Here is a 21,644-nt window from a genome sequence, read left to right on the forward strand (position 1 = left end):
TTGTGAAAAATGATATTCTGACAACATGTAGATTATTTTCATCGAGAAGGGTCAATTGAGAGGAGCTTCAATGCAACATTTATAGCTCTCATCCCCAAAAAGAGAGGAGCTCTGAACATAAAAGATTATAGGCCCATCAGTCTATTGGTGAATTGGGGAATGTCTATAAGATCATAGCTAAAACTTTAACTGAAATATTAAAAAGGGGTTATGAATAAATTGGTGTCGGGCAATCGAAATGCCTTCATAATAGGAGGACAAATTGGAGATGCTTAACGGGTGGCAAATGAATGTCTTGATTATTAGTTGGAAATGAAGAAGAAAGGGGTGATATATAAGTTGGAGCTAGAGAATTCATGTGACCATGTTAATTGGTCTTTTCTTCTTGACATTATGAGGCAAATGAAGTTTGGTGAAAAATGCATCTAATGGATTAAAACTTGCATTTCTACTGTAAGATTTCAGTCTTAATAAATGGGAGTCCAGAAGGTTTTTTAAGTTTCAAAGGGGACTTAGACAGGGAGATTCATTGTCTCTTTTTTTGTTTGTTTGTTTTGTTCTAGTAATGGAAGTCTTAAGCAAAATGCTAAGTAAAGCTTCTAATAGTGGATGTATAAAGGGTTTTGGGATTGAAGATAATGGAAGAAACATTTTGGAGGTCGGTCATATATAATATGCGGATGACACTCTGGTGCTCTATGAAGCTGATAAATGGCAATTCATGTATGTGAGTATAATTTTGCTTGCTTTTGGGGAAATTTCTGGTTTAAAGATACATCTAAGAGTAGTGTGTTCTATGTTAGTGCTGAGGAGTATATAGAAGAGGTTGCTGATATATTGGGTTGTAGTATTGAAATTTTCCTTGCTACTTATCTGGGATTGCCTTTGGGAGACAAAAGATGTGATGTTAGTATGTGGCAAGGAGTTGTTAATAAGCGTGAAAGGAAATTATCAGCGTAGAAGAAGCTATACCTATCAATTAGAGGAAGATTTATTTTGGTTAACAGTGCATTGGATGGGATTCCAACTTATTTAATGTCTTTGATTCCTGTTCCATCAGAAGTGGGAAAAAAGATTAACAAATTGAGGAGGGATTTTATTTGGGAAGGAAATGCTGAGAACAGGAAGATTCATTTGGTAAATTGGGAAAAAATTACAAGATGTAAAGAAGAAGGGGAAGGAAGGGATATTAGGGGTTAGAGATCTAAAAGTGCATAATAAGAGTCTCATGCAAATAGTTGTGGAGATGGAATGATAATAGAGAAGCTATCTGGAAGAATGTTATACATGTAAAGTATGATAGAGAAGGTGTTTTGGGTCCAAATTAAATATCCGCATGGACAGTGTTTTTGAGAGCGTGAAGCGCAGTAAAGTGACAAGGGCTCGGTTCGGTTAAAGCGTGAAGCAAAGCGAAATTTTAGAAATACCAAAATAAATCGTAGAGCACATGAAAAAAGAGAGAGAAGAAGACAAATCGAATTTAATTAAATTAACAAACTGAAAAAAAAGAAGAAATAGAATAATATAAAAATTCAATTTTAAATTAACAAAGCGTAAAAAAACAGTAGAGCATCTGTTAAAAAAACAGTAGAGTACATGAAAAGAAAGAAGAGAAGAAGATAAATAAATAAATAAATTCAATTAAAACTAAGAATTGAAACAAAAAGAAAAAGAAATAATTTAAGTTGCAATTAGTAAATTAACAAAGTGAAAAGAAAGACACAGGATTACACTGAGTTTGTTGTTGTTGTTGTTGAACAGATAGACACAACGACGCACACAAGAGAGAAACAAAGTGATCATTGTTTTTGATTTTATGGACTTGATAGACTGTCTTTGTGTATCATCAAGTCCCCTTTGTAAACTTCTTGGTACCTTGTTGGTACATTTTCTATTATTAAAACACCTTACCTTATCAAAATAAAGAAAGAAGTTAATATGGAACCTCACATAATGTTATAACAGACATGAGTTTGACATTGATTTTGGACACTAGCTTAAGGTTAGCTATATTTCCAAAGCTTTGAATGTTAAAAAGTAGAGTATTTCATTTATGTATGTCAGATTCCAGCCCAATGCTTAGAAATGGTGAGACTGGAGATTGGATTGGAACATTTGAAGGACATAAAGGAGCAGTATGGAGTTGCTGCTTGGACACAAATGCTTTGCGTGCTGCATCTGGCTCTGCTGACTTCTCTGCGTATGTAAATCTCTGTGGCACTTTCTATCTCACTTTAATTATCATGAACCCGTGTATGGCCCTCCCAAGGTGTTTTTGTAACTATCATTTTGGGGGGGGGGGGGGTTGAACTTAAGCAGCCAATAGTCCTGTTGTTGATGGTTGTTTTGGAAGTCATGACTTGAATTTTCAGCATCTCTTTTCTTTAGAAGTTGTTCTGATGTCATTCTTGTATATATTTAAGGCTATATTTTCTATATGGATAGCATTTCAGTATTCATAAATGTGCGAAATAATGAAACGATATAGGCTGAGCCTGAATTTCAGGATTTCTTATTAGATAAGCTAAAGTTGATTCAATAGTTGCAACCATCTCAACTTACGGCAAAAAGAAAAGAAAAAGAAAAGGCTGAAAGGATCTTGCTTTTTGTATGTATGCACTTACTCATTGGTGTTTTAGCCCAGTATGACTTGTTAACCCAATGTTTGGTCTGAGAAAATTAATGTAATAAGTCTAGGACTGATTCTGATAAGATGAGTCCTACGTCCTGCACTTCCATTGTACAGCTTTAGGCTTCTTAATAGGTTTTCCGTACTGTTTTTCACTCTATTGCTCCTTTCATAAGGAAAAGATGGAGGAATTAACAAGTTTAGTAGTGCCTCTGTTGAAAAATATGACGTTTGTAATGTCATTTTACCACAGGAAAATTTGGGATGCGTTAACTGGGGATGAACTGCATTCTTTTGCGCATAAGCACATTGTTCGAGCCTGTGCTTTTTCCGAGGTATATAGACCAAGCTCCATGCTACGTTTGTGCTATAAAGCATCATTTCTTTAATATTTCTCAACTTTCCACTTCTATTGCTTTTATTTTTCTGGAACAGGATACTAATTTTCTACTTACTGGTGGAGTGGAGAAAGTTTTGCGCGTATATGATATGAATCGCCCTGATGCAGCTCCTCGAGAAGTGGCTAAGACTCCTGGATCAGTCAGAGCTGTTACATGGCTTCACAGCGATCAAACAATTTTAAGTTCCTGTACTGACAGTGGAGGTGTTAGGTATGGTTTTGTCAGTTCAACAGAAATATGCCAAAATTCTGGTCTTATGATCTCTTCGAAGTTTCTATAGGATGACTACCTTTGCGTTTAGGCTGGCATTCTTTATTGAAAAATACCCAGTATTTGAATTGGGTTTGCATTCCTTACTAAGAAGCTTCTCCCAGAGATACCCCCTACCTTCCTTGCTCTTTCTTCTCCTTTTTCTTATTTGGTTGAGGGAAGGCGTTTCAAAATTTTACACGTTGCTGCTCTTGTTTGAGAGTAGCATATTCTTGTGGAAGGGTTTTGATGGCAACCTTTATTAGTACAGAAACCTTTTTTAATGTGATCGTGTGTTCCTTTATTGTGAGTTCTCAAATGATAGGTTTTTTGGCTGCAAATATGCTGCCTTCCTTGATCTAGGTGGATACACCACCCTTGCACAGTCAAAAATGAATAAAACATAGGTGAAAGGCGAAAGTGAAACCTCTACAATAATGGTCATCTGGTTGCTGAGTATTGGGAATATGTTCTGCAATTTAAAATAATTGTTGACAGAGTATTTCATGCTGGTGTGTGTATAATGCTCATATATTGATGTCCGTCTGAAGCAGCTTGTGGGTATTCTAGCATTGATGTATGAGTATTGTTGATTGAATTCCTTTTTCCCTTTGAAGAGTTTACCCCTTTGTACAGTGAGAAATCCTAATTGCTTCCAGAAAAAGTCAGTATAGCCACCTTTACTCTTGCTCTTGTATATTTAATCATTTGATATTGAGAGATCATAACAGGGTCTCTAGGCATCCGTTGTGTTACATTAATTAAAATTTTTATATATGCAGACTGTGGGATGTGAGAACTGGGGATATAGTTCGTACGCTTGAGACAAAGTCCCCAGTGACTAGTGCTGAAGTGAGTCAAGATGGTCGTTACATTACAACTTGTGACGGATTCAGTGTCAAGTTTTGGGATGCAAATCAGTAAGTTCACTACCAAAATTTTCCCTATGAAAAGGGATTTAATAGGTCTATGCCTTTAGTAATGTTGCTTATCATTATCTTTTTGAAGCTTTGGATTGGTGAAGAGCTACAACATGCCATGCACTGTAGAATCAGCTTCCTTGGAACCAAAATATGGGCTCAAATTTGTTGCTGGAGGAGAAGACATGTGGATTCGTGTATTTAATTTCCACACTGGTGAAGAGCTTGGTATGTGTTCCAAACTCTCTGCATCTGCAAAAAAAAAAAATAGTTATGTTAATATGATGTTAAGGATTTATTATACTTTGGGTCAGTCAAGTTTCAGTTGAACTTGTTTTTTTTGGGGGTCTAATATACGACTAGGCAGCATGCCTAATGGTTGTTTTTATTAATAACCCAAATTAAAAAACATCCACTACATAATGTTCAAAATTAGAACTAGCAACAATAAGAAAAGCTATAACCAATAGAGTCAATACGAAACTCTTAACTTGGTTTTACACAATGAGCTAGTAAAGCATGCTAAAAATTGAAAATTTTCATAGCTAGAATCTGGCTCAATGTACTCCATCATGCTGCCATATCTCCTTATCATCCTGTGGTCATTGTATCCTCCTCGAACTGATTCCCTAAAGCACGAAATGGTCGTATCATGCATCATGTGAAAATTGCATAAATATACCATGCAAAACCTGTATAGTGGCAGCAGCAGTACGCTACTCTAGCCAGATGATGTACATTTTGACCATTTGCTGGACTCCTCCCTTCTTGCACATTGTTCTTCACATATCCGACATAGAATCCATTAGGCAGATTCAGCATGTTTGAATAAACTTGTTTGCTTCCAATCATCATGTTTCAACCATAATCATATTTCCCTTGTATGCAATTATTGTTCTGATCCTCAGGTTTGGACAAAGTGACTTATCCAGATAAAGGATTTTTCCCCCTTGTACTGGTAATTCACCAAAATTCTGGAACACTATATCACCTGCATGATCAAAGGCAAGGTCTGTGATAAAACCAGCTGTGTGTTGCCTTCTCTAAATGTATGATGTATCTGCACATGTTGGCCCCTTTTGAGCTTCTGGATGGCAGATACAATTGTAGTTATACTCCATGGAACCTCCCATATACCATCCAGAACCTTCTTTAGTACCAGAGAGTCAGTCTCCATAATGAGAGGTGTCAAACTGATGCTCCACACAGAATTGTAAACCTTTCTTGACTGCTAAAGCTTCTGCTAACATCGTTTCCTGGAATTCCACAGCCTTGGCATATATTAATTCACCTTGGGAGTTTCTGACACAGAATCCTATAGCACTCCTACCAGGATTGCTTCTACTGGTACCATCTGAATTACATTTATAGCTCTCGGGAGGAGGAGGTGACCAGTAGACAATCTTAGGGGTTGTTTGGTTGTGGAACTAACGGGATAGTAGGGGGATTAAATAGTGACGAGATTATTTAGTGGATATATTTTTATTGGTAGATGTTTGGTTCATTGGACTAAAAATGGGATATACGGGGTATAATATTAATATAAAACATGTTTTTGGTATATCTAGATAAGTTGGGATAAACTTTCATTTTCAATTTAACCTTGGACTTTTTAAAGGACTTTGGGGGAAGAGCCTTGGAAAAGGGCATCTTTGTCATTGTATTGTTTTATCCCGGGATTAAGTAATCCCGGGATTATTATCCCACCCTCAATATGGGATAGAATAATACTGCAATTGTGGTATAAATTAATCCCGGATTCGAAAATTCAACCAAATGTGGGATTAAAAATAATCCCGTACCTAATCCCGAGATTATCATCCCTTATCCCACCAACCAAACAACCCCTTAGTGCTTAGCACTGGTTTGTAAGCTTCAAAGAAAGCATTCATATCAGGCCATGATCTGGGGATAGATTGGAGCCAAGGATACCTGTACTTTGCCAACTGATATAGTAAGTTATTGATTTCCTTAAACCATTCTAGTAAAAGCGACCCTTTCCCCGTGCCTTAAAGCATTTCTCCTTTTCCACAATTGCCTTAACATGATTGATGGAAATGCCTGGTGCAATGGCTTCAATTTAACAACTGTCTTTGCATTCCACCAACCCATGATAGCAGCTTTTAACTGGATGGGAGGAAAAGACAAACCAGCAGTCCACAGAATAATTCCAAATTCTAATAGCAACTGCACTTGTTAAGAAGGATGTGCTAAAGTATCTTGTTGAGGTGAAATACAACAGCTGCATTTTGAAGGGTTAGCAAACTGCATCCTCATTAGAATATCATCTGTTGGTAATTTGGCCTTTCACAATCTCCACATAAAGAATGAAATTTAAAAAGTAAAGTCTTTTCACCCACATTGGTTCATAGTAAATTGTACCTCTTCCCCGTGTCTAATATACTGCCAAGCACTCTTCACAGTGAACTGTCTACTTGCTGTTAGCTTCCACCTTGCTTTGTCAAAATGATCTCGTTCATAAATCAGCTTAACATTATTCAAGATATGCTCAGCAATCTCCTCAGATACCAGATGTCTAATTTCCTGTCCAGTCTCCATTTTCTATCAAATCTGCTCTTCTTCAATAATATGCTCAGCAGGGACCACATGATGTAGTCTCCCAATTGCGTCCAGTTATCACACCAATAGGTTGAGAAACCACATTGTTGAGAAACCACATTTCACTTCCCACCATATTTCTTGTTCTATAAGATCTCTAGCTGAAAACATCTTCTCCCACTGTACTAGTGTAGGAGGATCTTTCTTGTAGCACTTGTTCCACAGAAAATTTATCCACGATTTTGTGGTTCAAAACTCCACCATAATTTAGAGAACGATGCAGTTGACACATCAAATAATGATCTAAAGCCCAGCCCTACTTCATTTGTAGGTAGACTGAGACTGCCATGTAGCCTAATGCCTACGTCTACCTTCTTCCTTGTTACGCCAAAAGAACTGTGAGAATATACGGGAGAAAAAATCTATTATTGATATTCTATTTAATTATAATACAATGAACCCTATTTATGCAATACATATCATACTCCTATTCTATGTACGACTAGGACTAATTTATATAATTTACATAACTATCTAACACTTCTCCTCAAGCCGGTGCATACAAATCATATGTACCGAGCTTGTTACATATGTAACTAATACGAGGACCAGTAAGGGACTTGGTGAAAATATCTGCAAGCTAATCATTCAACTTCACAAACTTTGTAGCAATATCTCCTGAGAATATCTTTTCTCTAACGAAGTGACAGTCAATCTCGATGTGTTTAGTTCTCTCATGGAACACCGAATTTGATGCAATATGAAGGGCAACTTGATTATCACACACAAGTTCCATCTTGCTGAGATCCAAACTAGCTCACATGTTGCCTTAGCCATTGCTCGATATTCTGCTTCTGCACTAGACCGAGCAACCACATTTTGTTTCTTGCTCTTCCAAGACACTAAATTACCTCCTACTAAAACACAGTATCCAAACATAGAACGTTTATCAGAAGATGATCGTTCCCGGTCAGCATCTGAGTACCCAACAATTTGCTCATGGCCTCGATCTTCAAACAATAATTCTTTGTCTAGAGCTGATTTTATATATCGAAGAATGCGGACAACTGCATCCCAATGACTATCACATGGAGAATCCAGGAACTGACTTACCACACTCACGGGAAAGAAAATGTCAGGTCTAGTCACTGTAAGGTAATTTAATTTACCAACCAGCCGCCTATATCTTGCAGGATCGCTAAGCGGTTCCCCCTGTCTTGGTAGAAGTTTAGAATTCGGATCCATAAGAGTGTCAACAGGTCTATAACCTGCCATTCCTGTCTCCTCAAGAATGTCTAAGGCATACTTCCGTTGTGAGATTACAATACATGAGCTAGATTGAGCAATCTCCATACCTAGAAAATACTTTAATCTGCCCAGATCCTTAGTCTGAAAGTTCTGAAAGAGATGTTGCTTCAACTTAGTAATACTATCCTAATCATTGCTGGTAATAACAATATCATCAACATAAACCACCAAATAAATACTGAGATTTGAAGCAGAGTGTCGATAAAACACACAGTGATCAGCTTCACTACGAGTCATGCCAAACTCCTAAATAGCTGTGCTGAACTTACCAAACCAAGCTCGAGGAGACTGCTTTAGACCATAGAGGGACCCGTGCAACCAACATACAAGGCCACTAGACTCTCCCTGAGCAACAAAATCAGGTTGTTGTTCCATATAAACCTCATCCTCAAGGTCATCGTGAAGAAAAACATTCTTAATGTCCAACTGATAGAGAGGCCAATGGCGGACATCAGCCATGGATAGAAAAAGGCGGACTGGTGCTATTTTGGCCACGAGAGAGACGCCCAAATATCTGAGTATACCCTTTGGCAACAAGACGAGCCTTAAGTCGATCAACCTGGCCATCGGGACCAACTTTGACTACATACGCCTAACGATAACCAACAGTCGATTTACCCGAAGGAAAAGGAACAAGCTCCCAAGTACCACTCGTATGTAATGCAGACATCTCGTCAATCATAGCCTGTCGCCACCCTGGATGAGACAGTGTTTCATTTGTAGACTTAGGGATGGAAACAGAGGATAAGATGACACAAATGCACAATGGGGTGATGACAGACGATGGTAACTTAAACCGACATAATAGAGATTAGGATTAAGTGTAGACCGTATACCTTTCCGTAGTGCAATCGGTTGACTAAGAGGAGACAAGTCTGCAGTATTAGCAGGGTCAAGTGTAGGACGTGATTCAGCTGGGCCTGATGCTGGGCGCGGGCGGCGATGATAAGTCAGGAGAGGTGGAGTTGTAGAAGGTTGAACTAGACTAGGTGGTGGAACTGGAGCTATATGTGGTGGAATTAGAGCTGTAGGTGGTGAAGCTGGAGTTATTGAGGAAGATGAATTGGAGATAGTGACTGAATCTCCAAAAGATGGAACTGGTAGCACATCAGAAATATCTAAGTGATTACCTGGACTTGTGAAGTGTGATTGAGTTTCAAAGAAGGTAACATCAGCAGACATAAGGTACCGCTGGAGGTCAGGAGAATAACATCGATATCCCTTTTGCGTTCTCGTGTAATCCAAAAATACGCACTTAAGAGCACGAGGAGCTAACGTATCTTTTCATGGAGTAAGATTATGAACAAAACACGTGCTCCCAAAGACACGAGGTGGAAGAGAGAACAAATGTAAGTGGGGAAACACGACAGAGAATTGAACTTGATTCTGGATGGCTGAAGATGTAAGAATTGCATCCCCCCAAAAACGCAACAGAACATGAGATTGTATAAGTAGGGTATGAGCAGTTTCAATAAGATATCTATTCTTTTTTTTTTCAGCTACCCTATTTTGTTGGGATGTGTACGGACAAGATGTTTGATGAATAATCCCATGAGAGTTCATAAGCTGCTGAAATGAGGAAGACAAATACTCTAGGGCATTATCACTACGAAATGTGCGGATAGAAACCCCAAATTGATTTTGAATTTCAGCGTTGAAGGTCTGGAAAATGGAAAACAACTCAGATCAATTTTTCATCAAAAATATCCAAGTGCACCTGGAATTATCATCAATGAAACTGACAAAGTAGCGGAATTCCAAGGTAGAACTAACCCGACTAGGACCCCAAACATCTGAATGGACTAAAGTAAAAGGTGACTCTTCTCGATTATCAAGACGCCGAGGGAAATGAGAGCGGGTATGCTTACCGAGCTGACATGACTCACACTCTAGGGTGGATAAGTGAGATAAACCAGGTACCATTTTTTGAAGTTTTGACAAACTGGGATGTCCCAGCCGTTTATGTAATAAATCTGGTGAATCATTAACATGACAAGTTGTTAAAGGAAAACAAGATGTGAGTCCATGTGATTTTGCAAGGATAAGGTAATAAAGTCCATCCGATTCATGCCTGGTACCAATGATCCGCCCTGTACTGCATTCATGTATAAAAACAAGGTCATCAAGAAATAAAAAGAGCATTTAAGTGATTTGGCTAAGCGACTAACGGTTATGAGATTAAAAGGACTACCGAGAACATAAAGAACTGAATCTAAAGGTAATCGAGTTTCTATTGGCCTAGGTTGTTTAAAGATGCCTATGAGTTCGTGAGGAGGTGTGATAGGTGCCAGAGAACAGGAACAATTACGAAAAGGCATGAGATGCCATTGCATGGTATTATGGAGGTTGAAATTTTTGATGTATGGGGAATTGATTTTATAGGTCCGTTTCCCTCGTCCAATGGGTGTAAGTACATTTTGGTGGCCGTTGACTATGTGTCGAAGTGGGTGGAGGCCATTGCTCTTCCTACCAATGATGCCAAGGTTGTGGTTAACTTTGTGAAAAAGCATATCTTTACAAGGTTTGGCACTCCGAGAGTGATGATAAGTGATGGGGGTACCTATTTCTGTAACAAGCTATTGGACAATATCTTAGCGAAATACGGGGTCAAACATAAGGTTGCAACCGCCTACCATCCTCAGACTAGTGGACAAGTTGAAGTGTCAAATAGAGAGATAAAGCAGATTCTGGAGAAGACGGTTAGTGCAAGTAGGAAAGATTGGGTTGCAAAGCTTGATTATGCTCTATGGGCATACCAGACCGCCTACACAATTCCAATCAGAGCCTCCCTTTACAAGCTGGTTTATGGGAAGGCATGCCATTTACCGGTGGAACTTGAGCACAAGGCCTATTGGGCGATAAAGAAGCTGAACTTTGATGCAGAATTAACGAGTGAAAAACGATTGATGCAACTGAACGAGTTTGATGAGTTTCGCTTGCACGCGTATGAGAATGCCAAGTTATATAAAGAAAAGACCAAGCGCTGGCATGATAAGAATATCTACAATCGCGAGTTCGAACCGGGCCAATTGGTTCTCTTGTTCAATTCGAGGTTGAGACTCTTTCCGGGGAAGCTCAAATCGAGATGGTCGGGCCCGTTTGAGGTAGTGAGAGTCACTCCACATGGTGCAATTGAGCTGCGCGTCGTAGGTGGCAAGAGAACGCTCTAAGTGAACGGACAAAGAGTAAAGCACTATTATGGAGGTGACTTTGATCGTCAGAAGTCGAAGGTGTTACTTGCCAATGGTTTGACGAGATTCTACGTCATGCTGGGACGTTAAAGCAAGTACTTGTTGGGAGGCAACCCAGCTTTACTGCTTTCTTTTGTTTTTATTTTTATTATATTATTTTTGTAGTGTCTGTTTTTATTTTGAAGAATTATAAGCATAGGAAGCAAAGCCATTGGAAGAGTGCAAAAGCGAGCTAGATGGTGAGAATTAAGTGTGGGGTGCCCACACAAAGGACCATGCCTGGGGGAAGTCTGAGTACCTCGTGAGCCGTGATTGCTTCGGCCTTTGGCCTTTCAGGGAGTTTCTTGTCCACCCTCGTTATTGTTTTGCTTTATTTGTGCATTGGGGACACTGCATTCTTTTAAGTTTGGGGTGGGCGAATTCCTCTAGATAATTAGTAGTAGTATATTAGTAAAAATGTTTAACTTCTTATTTTGATTTTAGCTTCTTCTTTTTTTATTTTCGTAGTTGTGTAGTATTTTAGTAGCTTAAATAAAGAAAAATCGATTTTTTTTAATAAAAAAATTGGACTTTTCCCGATGATGGATCTCCTAAATAGTTTTTTTGAGGGATTAAAGTCTAAGCAAAATCCAAAAATATGTCTTTTAGTTTCCTTTAGGTAGAAATAATCCCCCGTGGTTTTTCTTTGTGGCTCGGTTCTTTTTCATGGGATGTAGTTTGAATCGGGTAGTAGTTTTTTTCTTTTATTTTATTGTTTTAGAGTAGGACTTAGGAAAAAATGGAGGAAGAAAGATGAGATTCCTAGGCGTCCTTGACTTGTTTGATAGTAGCATATTTAGGGTTTGGCATGTGTAGTATCTTCCCTATGTGCTAAAATGGCTTATGATGGCTTGGTTATTTGGATAGCATGTTTTGTGACGCCTGCGTCTCATTTTCTTGACTTATGTTCACTTTGTGCTTAATGCTTAATATCTTGTGGCTCCGTGAATACTAGCATTAGTTTGAGAGTCGGAATGAGACCGTTCTTAGTGAGTCATGTGCCGAAGTGAGATTTTTGTGTAGTCCATGTCATTGTACTTGTGTCTAGAACTTGCCCCGTATGTGAGTCGAAGCGAATGTTTAGGTGGGGCTTGGTTTGAAAAATGATTTTAGGCTTTCTTTGATCTTTTCGAGCGTTATTGCTATCACAAATAAAATCTATCCCTAGTTAACCATTTTGAGCCTATAGACTTTTATTTGGCACCCACATTACAAGCTTATACCCTTTTTATTCTTAATTGACGTTGTTTTGATCCTTTTACCTCTTAAAGCAATTTAATTGTGAAATGAGCGCTAAAAGAAGTAAGGATGGAATTTGGGCGGCTTTCGAGTGGAACCAAAAGAAAGGTGCACTTGTTTTGTAAAAGAATACACCACTAGCGGAAAAAAAAATCTGAAAAATGAGAAGGAAAAATTTAGATGAATAAATTGATATCTTGTTCTTGCTAGTGGGTACGGATTAAAGTAGTGCCTAAAGAAAGAGGGAACATTGTTAGGGATGATTTTAGTTGTGAAATTAAGATTGGGATTGAAGAATTTGCGCTTACAGTTGATTATGTGATGTGTTAAAGTAATTAGGAGGGTTAGCCACTATTCCTAAATATATCCTTACCGCCCCTTAGCCCACATTACAACCATAAAAAGTTCTAATTGATTTTAGACCGGGTGAGCTTACATTAGTAGAGATTTACATTAAGGGCAAGTCTATGGTACCAATTGCATGCATGTGACTTCTTTTGTGAGAGATATTTTCTTTTATATGTGAGTCCTTAAAATATATTTGATCATGAGATTCGAATGTGTTGATTACACTTACTCTCTTTGATTTTGTTGCGAGGGCACATGATTTCACGAGGGATAGGTAACGTTATTAGACTTCTCTATGATGTTGAGTGTTTAAGCCATGAGTGCATTGTGACATTAAGTCGGTTTTTGAGGCTAGGATTGTTATAAGCACGTTGTCTTTGTCGTGAATATTTTTGAATAATGACATAAATAAAGGGAAGTGTAAGAGATTGCATATGCTAAAGTTTAGTTGTTGCTATCAACCATGGGCATAAGGGTAGTGTGCTTTGAATAGTAGGAGTTTAATTTTGTTTCGTCTATTATAGTTGTGGTTTGTTCGAGAACGAACAAAGGTTTAAGTGTGGGGTGGTGATGTTGGACATATTTTCATATGTTTTGACACTAATTTACCTGCATTTTTACTGCTCTTTGATTATATTTGATATTGAATATGCCCAACTTAGTTTGATTATGGAGTTTTATACTTATTTGGAGTGTTAATAAATAATGTAGGTACATTGACGAGAGATTGTGGAACAAAAATAACGAAATTGGAGAAAATTATTTGTTGGAGCATTCAAACGAGTTCATACTAATTGGAATGGGAGTTGTCTTATGTTAATGGGTTAAACAATGATCAATTAGGATGCAATGAGATGAAATGCATGAAGGGAAATTAAAGAAAGAGAGACAAAGACACTACCTGGAAAGGAAAAGTTAGGCAAAAGCCACTTTGGAGGAAAAGTAAATTGGCAGCACACTAACAACGAATTGGAATAGTTCCGGGCGACGCGAGATTGTTACCTCGCGTTTGAGCTCGCGAGGTGCAGCCTGTCGCGAGATTGTTACCTCGCGTTTGGGCTCGCGAGGCGCGGCCTGCCGCGAGATGCTTCGCGCGTTTTGCGTGGCGATGCATGATCCGGATTTCAAGGCTATTTTATTTCCTTTTTGGTTTTGGACTTGGTTATTTCGTCTTGGCCTTTTTCCTACACGTATAAATAGTCTTTAAACACTATTTTTACGAAAATTTTTGACCGAAGGGAGCACAGAGCCGCCGTGGAGGTCAGAATTCATCAGATTCCATCTTTCTTCCATCAAACTTAGTAATCTTTACGTTTCTTTGGATGAATTATTGTTTTGCTACCATGTCTAAGCTAAACTTCGCGTTCTAGGATTGTGGTTGACATGATTATTAACGTTTATTAATTACATCTTTGTTAATTCGGATTATCATCTTGTGGTTTCTTTAATTCTAGTTTTAACTTGTGAATTGTTATAGTTACCAATTCACCCTACTATCTATTCTATGCTTGGGAAAGCCATGTTTAGATTAGAGTAGAATTAAAGAGAGCTTGTTTCTGAACCCGTGGCTCGGGGAACGATTTCGCGGTTAGGATAGGAATATACCTAACAGTTTTGCTTAGTTAAAAACCGTATTATATTCGTTCATGATAGACTCAATACCATAGGAATATAGGATTGATATATTGTGGATATGCAAGTAGTATTGTGGGAACATGCTACTCATATAAACGATCCGGTCAATTAGCAACCATTGATAATCTGGATTAATAAGTTTGTTATTGAACTCAATAGGATTGATAAACCGACCACTAACCCTGGAATCTTCATCTCCATTGATTAAAATCCAACCACAATCGCTTGCTCCTAATTAATTTAGCTAATTACTTGTTTAATTTCCGCAATAATAGTTTAGTAGAAAAATAATATTTTTTTGATTATCTTAGACAGTTAATTGATTTTAGTTTGCTTAGTTAACGATTAATCTAAGTCTCTGTGGGTTCGACATCCGACTTTCAAGTCACTTTATTACTTGACGGCCACGTATACTTGTGTGTACTTGGGGAACCAATACCTAGTCAAACACTGTCATATAAAATGGGACGGAGAGAGCAATAATTACTAACTGACCCTTGGTTGATTGCAGCATGCAACAAGGGCCATCATGGTCCTGTACACTGTGTTCGATTTGCTCCTAGTGGAGAATCATATGCTTCAGGATCTGAAGATGGAACAATCAGAATATGGCAAACAGGGCCTCTGACAAATGATGATGTTGATATGACAACAAACGGAAAAGTGAAGGTTTCTGCAGAGGAGGTTGAGGGTTTCCAGATATCAGACGAGAGGAAAATCAAGGAGGAGGATCTAGCTGATTAGGTGGCATGTTAACCAATTTATGATGTAATGTATCATCTGTTCATTGATATGATAGTAAACCTCGGAGCAAGTTCCATTTGGATCTTTGCCCCTTATTTTTTGGATCGTTTTCATAGAATAGACTTTTGGTCTTTTTTCAAATTTAGATTATTGGTATTTCACTATTTTTGAACTTGATGTGCTAACATCTTGATGGTATTCCTAGCTTGTTTTGGAACATTGTTGTTTGATATCATCAAGACAGGTTGGATACACCTATAACAAAGTGCATGTTTCGGTCATCTTTTATCTCAGCCCCTAAAGGAACTACGAGTGATATATAGTTTTTCTCGAGCACTATTTACTCCCTTATTAATAAAAAGCATTTTTATCTGCTTGTGTTTCAGGAATTGCAAGGTTCAACATGATTCAGGTTCATGTATGTTGTCACAAATTGACAGATAATAACGAGGGGCGAGAACAATGAGTCGTGTACCTTATTGACGCAGCGGAAACTGTTGAACTCACCACCAAAAGAATTGCCCCAAATCAACCTTTGAATCACTAGGAAACAAAGTGTATTCCCACAAACTAAATGTCTTTCTTTGTGTGTTTTTGCAAAAGAAAAAAGAAAACTCTTCTTTGTTAAAGAAGAAGGTTTATCTGAAGAAAGGTTCGTTCCTTTTTCTTGGAATTTTTTTCTATGGGAATAGGAAGCCCAAAATAAGGGTTTTTTAAAGGGAAAGAAAGAAACTGCTTTGAGAAAACTGCTTCTTAACTAAAACCAAACGTGTAGTAACTTCTCCAAAGAAGTTATTTTGTTCTCAAACTCTATCTCTTCCCAAATGGGTTGGGTCAGCCCATATAGAGTGACCCGGTATCCGAATTTAATACCCAACATCTCCTACTTCGCTCATGATGGGCTAGAACTCAAACTAGTATCATGAATAAATAACACACTTAATTCATACAGACAAGTAGTTTGTGCGACCTGTGAGCATCAAGAGCTATAATATATTTCAAACCTATTAAGGTTATTCTAAAGCTCTATGTAGAAATCCGATCACATTCGTAAATGATTCACTAGTATCATGAGGATCTTGTTACTCGCTATACCCCAAACATCATCCGCTACTCCAGTAGCTAGTTATTTGATCCCTCATCCTCGAAAGAGGTGAACTCGAGTTCAGGTTTAACTTTGTATCCACAATTACACCCAATACCCTCGTGGTAAGTGTAATGGTCGACCTATGAATACAAGTTAAATTACTAAATTTTAGTCGTCTTCCCTTTTTACTCGAATCTTTCCATTCTAAATCAACTGTTTTCCTAGACATGCACTGCATTGCCGAATCACTCATGGCTATTAGTGCCATGCTAAAGTAGCAACACTGGTTGGCATTTCAAGAGACAGTAAAAGGTCAAAGGGTATCTTAATAAAAGTTTATATAACTTCTTTGGGATCTCACGCAATGAAGAAGCAGGGACTCATTCTTCCATTATCCCATTGGTCGATAGCACACGTGGTATGAAACACATGTTACGGTGTTCTCACCTTATATTGGCGCGTGTGCCTTATTATTTTAATCATTCAACACCGTACAGATCTTGGTCTAGACACCTCCAAATGTCTAACTCGAGTTTCTCACTTCAATAATCCTCAAACCATCTTCTAAGAGAATCTTCCATCTGGCTTACAAAACAAGCCACAATCGAATAGTGAAATTCGTAAGTCTGATTAGTTGTCAAGACCGACCTCTACAAGTAAATATAACCTCACATTATCTAAGGTTCTATAAAGTCTCATCTCTTCACGATTCTTAACGTAAGAGGCAATTGCTCATGTGAGAGAGCCAATCTTGCGACTTGTTCGACACACTTTATCAACAAAACATTCATCACATGCATATGAGATATAAGCATAAATTCAAGAGTCAAATATTGATGAGCATATTATAAAACTAAAATCATTTTACAATACATATATATGTTCATATCCTTCGCAAACCTAGAGCCATAACATGTTTCTCAAACAGGTCTCTAGATATCGCCTTTGTAAAAGGATCAGCTATCATGCTTCGCGTAGGAATGTATTGTAAATTTATCTCTCCACTTGCTACCATGTCTCTTACAAAGTTATACTTGATGTCAATGTGTTTGGTCTTGCTGTGATACTCAGGATCTTTTGTATATGCAATAGCTGCTTGACTATCACAATATAGAGTCATGGGACCTTGAGAGTTCTTTGTAATATCCAAATGCTCAAAGAATCTCTTCAACCAAACAACTTCTTGTACTGCAGACGCACAAGCCACGAACTCAGCTTCCATTGTTGAAAGGGCTGTACAGGTTCGTTTCTTACTTTTCCATGATATAGCACCACCATTAAGTAAGAAGGCATAACCAGATGTTGATTTTCTATCATTCCGATCACCAGCCCAATCAGCATCTGTATATCCTCTCAAGTATAAATCATTTCCACTATAACATAGTGAATAATCTGTAGTTCCATTCAGGTATCTGAAAATTCTCTTCACAGCTTTCCAATGATCTCTTCCGGAATTGGATTGATACCTGCTAACCAGACCTATGGCATAACAAATGTCTGGGCGAGTACACATCATAGCATACATCAAGCTCCCGACAACACTTGAATATGGAACTCGAGACATGTCTTCCTTTTCATTTTCAGTCTTGGGACACATTTCAAGGCTTAAAGTTTCACCTCTCTCTATAGGAGTATCCATGGATTTGCAACCGTTCATGCGACAACGCTCCAAAATTTTCTTTATATAAGTTTCTTGAGATAGACTCAATAACTTTTTGGAACGGTCTCTTTGGATCTTAACTCCAAGGATATAGTCTGCCTCGCCCATATCTTTCATGTCAAATGACTTTAAAAGCCATGACTTTATAGTTTTCAAATACTCCAAATTGTTTTCGGCCAATAAAATATCGTCCACATAAAGAGAAAGAATTACAAATATCCCATTGGACTTCTTCACATAAATGCAATGGTCTATATTGATCATGGTGAAATCATATGAGATCACCTCCTTGTGAAATCTCAAATACCTTTGCCTTGAAGATTGCTTCAGGCCACAAATAGATCTTTTCAATTTACAGACCTTCTTTTCTTGGCCTTTAACGATGAAGCCTACAGGTTGTTCCATGTAGATTTCTTCGTTTAGTTCTCCATTGAGAAAAACCGTCTTCACGTCCATTTGATGTAATTCCAAATCCAAACGTGCAACAATAGCTAAAAGTAAGCAAATTGAGGTAAACTTCACAACTGGTAAAAATGTTTCCTCATAATCTGTTCCAGCTTCTTGAGTAAAGCCTTTTGCCACCAATCGTGCCTTGTATCTTTCTGTTGACCCATCCGCTTTGCGTTTAACTTTGAAAACCCATTTGTTCCCAATGGCTCTATGCCCAGGCGGAAGGTCAACTAGATCCCAGACTTTGTTGGTTTTCACGGACTCTAATTCTTCTTTCATTGCTCTCATCCACTCATCTTTTCCAAGGCTCGATAAAGCCTCAATCACAGACTTTGGATCATCTATTTATGTGGGAGATACCAAGAAAATATAATCTTAATTTCATAAGTACGTTTGGGTATATTTTTCCTAGTACTCTTTCGTAGTTGAAATTCAGGTTCGTCAGAAGGATTTTGGAATTTAGAGTTCCCACTCCCACTCGGATCAAGAATAAGATCTTGATCAATTTGATTATCAACTGTGTCAGAAGACACTTGCTGACTGTCTGAGTTCAACATTTCATAAAGAGGCTCTCATTCTTTACCTCGCCCTTCTTTGGAAAATCATTTTCTAGAAATGTGACATCTCGTGATTCAATCTCAGTAACACTTCCATCCTCTAATTCACTAATGAACACATACCCTTTGGAGTGCTCTGAATATCTTATAAAGATACATTTTTTGCCTTTTAGACCTAATTTACCAAACTTGCTAAAGGAATCTTTTACATATGCAGCACAACCCCAAGGTCGTAAATCCTTTAAGTTTGGTTTATGACCTGCCCATAGCTCATAATGAGCGGAAGAAACTGATTTAGAAGGCACTTTGTTCAATATGTAGGTTGCAGTCAATAACGCGTCTCCCCAAAAGGAGATAGGTAAATTTGCATGCGCCATCATGGACCTTATCATGTCCAGTAGTGTTCTATTTCTCTTTTCTGCTACACCATTTTGTTGAGGTGTATACGGAATAGTTAACTGTCTGGTGATGTCCTTTTCATTACACAATTCTTTAGATTATTTTGATAGATATTCACGCCCTCTATCGGTTCTTAAGGTCTTAATCCTTTTGTCTAATTGATTCTCAACTTCATTCAAATATTTCTTAAAGCATTCAAGTGCTTCAGATTTATGAGAAATCAAATAGACATAACCAAAGCGTGTGAAATCATCAATGAACGTAATAAAATATAAAGCGCCAGACCTAACCCTCACATTCATTGGACCACAGATATCAGAATGGATTAATTGCAATGGAAAATCAGCTCTCTTAGCCTTTCCAAATGGTTTACGTGTAATCTTTCCGGTAAGACAATTTTCACAAGTTGGCATTTCAATTTTAGAGAAAGAACCTAGATGTCCTTCCTTAGCCAATCTATTCATTCGATCCTGCTCTATGTGACCTAATCTTGCATGCCATGTAATAATATCAATATCATTGTTACTAGAATAACATGCCATAACACAATGGTCAACATAATAGTTATACGTAGAAGGATTACAATCTAACACAATAAAACCATCATAACGATGTCTAAAACCATAAAAAACATTGTCGCGAGTAATTCTAAGACCACTGCGACTAAAGTTCAAATTGAAATCTAAATCTATAAGAACAGACATAGAGACTAAGTTTTATCGAATCTCTGGAACATACAGGACGTCATGCAACATCAAAGATTGGCCACCACGCATGTCCATTCTGCAAGTGCCTATCCCTTTGACTTCTAGCTTTGCATTATTTCCCACATATACATGCTTTGATCCAGGTGAAACTCGACAAAACTCTATGAACGCTTTTCTATCACGGCTCATATGGTCGGTGATCCCTGAATTTACAATCCACACAGGATAAGATTCAGTTAGTAAAACAGTGCTAGAAACATATATAGCACTAAGAGACACATTTTGAAATGCTACCTTTTTCGGCTCAGTAAACTCACGAGCAAAATGCCCTGGGACTTGGCAATTGTAGCACTTCATCTTGTTCTTGTCTTTCTTATTATAGAACCGTTTTCCTTTCTTGGAATTTGGCTTGTTTCTTTTCTTGAAGGATCCTTCCGGTCTCCTTACCCTTTCCGTCATTTTTCCAGTTTCTCTTGCGCTTGAAGCTTGATCTCTTTTTACCACTTGATTCTGCCACAAAGGCATTAGGTACAACTTTAGCAGCATAACTTAAGCATGTTTAGTCTGAAGTTTTAGCAAATGAACTAAATAACTTAAGCATGATAAGTCTGAAGTTTTAGCAAATGAACTAAATAGCTTAAGCATATTTAGTCTGAAGTTTTAGCAAATGAACTAAATAACTTCAGCATGCATTAGCATAAACTTATTAGAAAATTACATATTGCAAGACAAAAACTTAAGCATGTTTAGTCTGAAGTTTTCGCAAATGAACTAAATAACTTCAGCATGTTTAGTCTGAAATTTTAGCAAATGAACTAAATAACTTAAGCATGTTTAGTCTGAAGTTTTAGCAAATGAACTAAATAACTTAAGTATGTTTAGTCTGAAATTTTAGCAAATGAACTAAATAACTTAAGCATGTTTAGTCTGAAGTTTTAGCAAATGAACTAAATAACTTCAGCATGCATTAGCAAAAACTCATTAGAAAATTACATATTGCAAGACAAAAAGCTAAGCATGTTTAGTGTGAAGTTTTCGCAAATGAACTAAATAATTTCAGCATGTTTAAACTAAAGTTTTAGCAAATGAACTAAATAACTTCAGCATGTTTAGTTTGAAGTTTTAGCAAATGAACTAAATAACTTCAGCATGTTTAGACTGAAGTTTTAAATAAAACTCATGACAAAACTGTTGATTGCAGGATAAATAACTTCAGCATGCATTAGCATGAAGTTTTAGCTTCAATGTAAAACAACTTCAGCTGCTACTGTAATTGGCTGAAGTTTTACACCATCTCACATGCTAATGAATAACCCCTGGTACTGTAAAACAACGTCATCTCCAAAGTCCAAACGTTAGCATGCTGCTACGTTTATCAGGGCTTGTTTTACAGTATGCTAATGCGAATGAGCTCATCTCCAAAGTAGCATGCTAATGCTAATACTATCAGGGGTGTAATTGTCATATTATTACGGATTTTTTATCAACTGGCTACCAAATCAATAATTTTTAAAAATAGGGT

The 21,644-nt window shown here is 37.6% G+C and overlaps 1 protein-coding gene across 3 annotated transcripts in view; it reads left to right on the forward strand.

Moving 5' to 3' along the window:
- LOC107778059 (uncharacterized) overlaps nucleotides 1–15,543 on the forward strand; it is a 30,787-nt gene extending 15,244 nt beyond the window's left edge. For 2 of the 3 annotated variants that reach the window (XM_016598237.2, XM_016598238.2), the window contains 6 exons: nucleotides 2,065–2,200; nucleotides 2,883–2,964; nucleotides 3,065–3,240; nucleotides 4,062–4,199; nucleotides 4,288–4,427; nucleotides 15,030–15,543. In XM_016598237.2, coding sequence (XP_016453723.2) covers nucleotides 2,065–2,200; nucleotides 2,883–2,964; nucleotides 3,065–3,240; nucleotides 4,062–4,199; nucleotides 4,288–4,427; nucleotides 15,030–15,262 — 905 coding nt within the window. In that variant the 3' untranslated portion in view covers nucleotides 15,263–15,543. Of the gene's footprint in view, nucleotides 1–2,064; nucleotides 2,201–2,882; nucleotides 2,965–3,064; nucleotides 3,241–4,061; nucleotides 4,200–4,287; nucleotides 4,428–13,594; nucleotides 14,144–15,029 lie in introns of all 3 variants that reach the window. The other variant, XR_001646318.2, reaches the window with a different exon arrangement.
- Nucleotides 15,544–21,644: the final 6,101 nt, after the last annotated feature.

Source organism: Nicotiana tabacum, chromosome 13 (assembly GCF_000715075.1).
Source record: "Nicotiana tabacum cultivar K326 chromosome 13, ASM71507v2, whole genome shotgun sequence".
NCBI classification, from domain to species: domain Eukaryota; kingdom Viridiplantae; phylum Streptophyta; class Magnoliopsida; order Solanales; family Solanaceae; genus Nicotiana; species Nicotiana tabacum.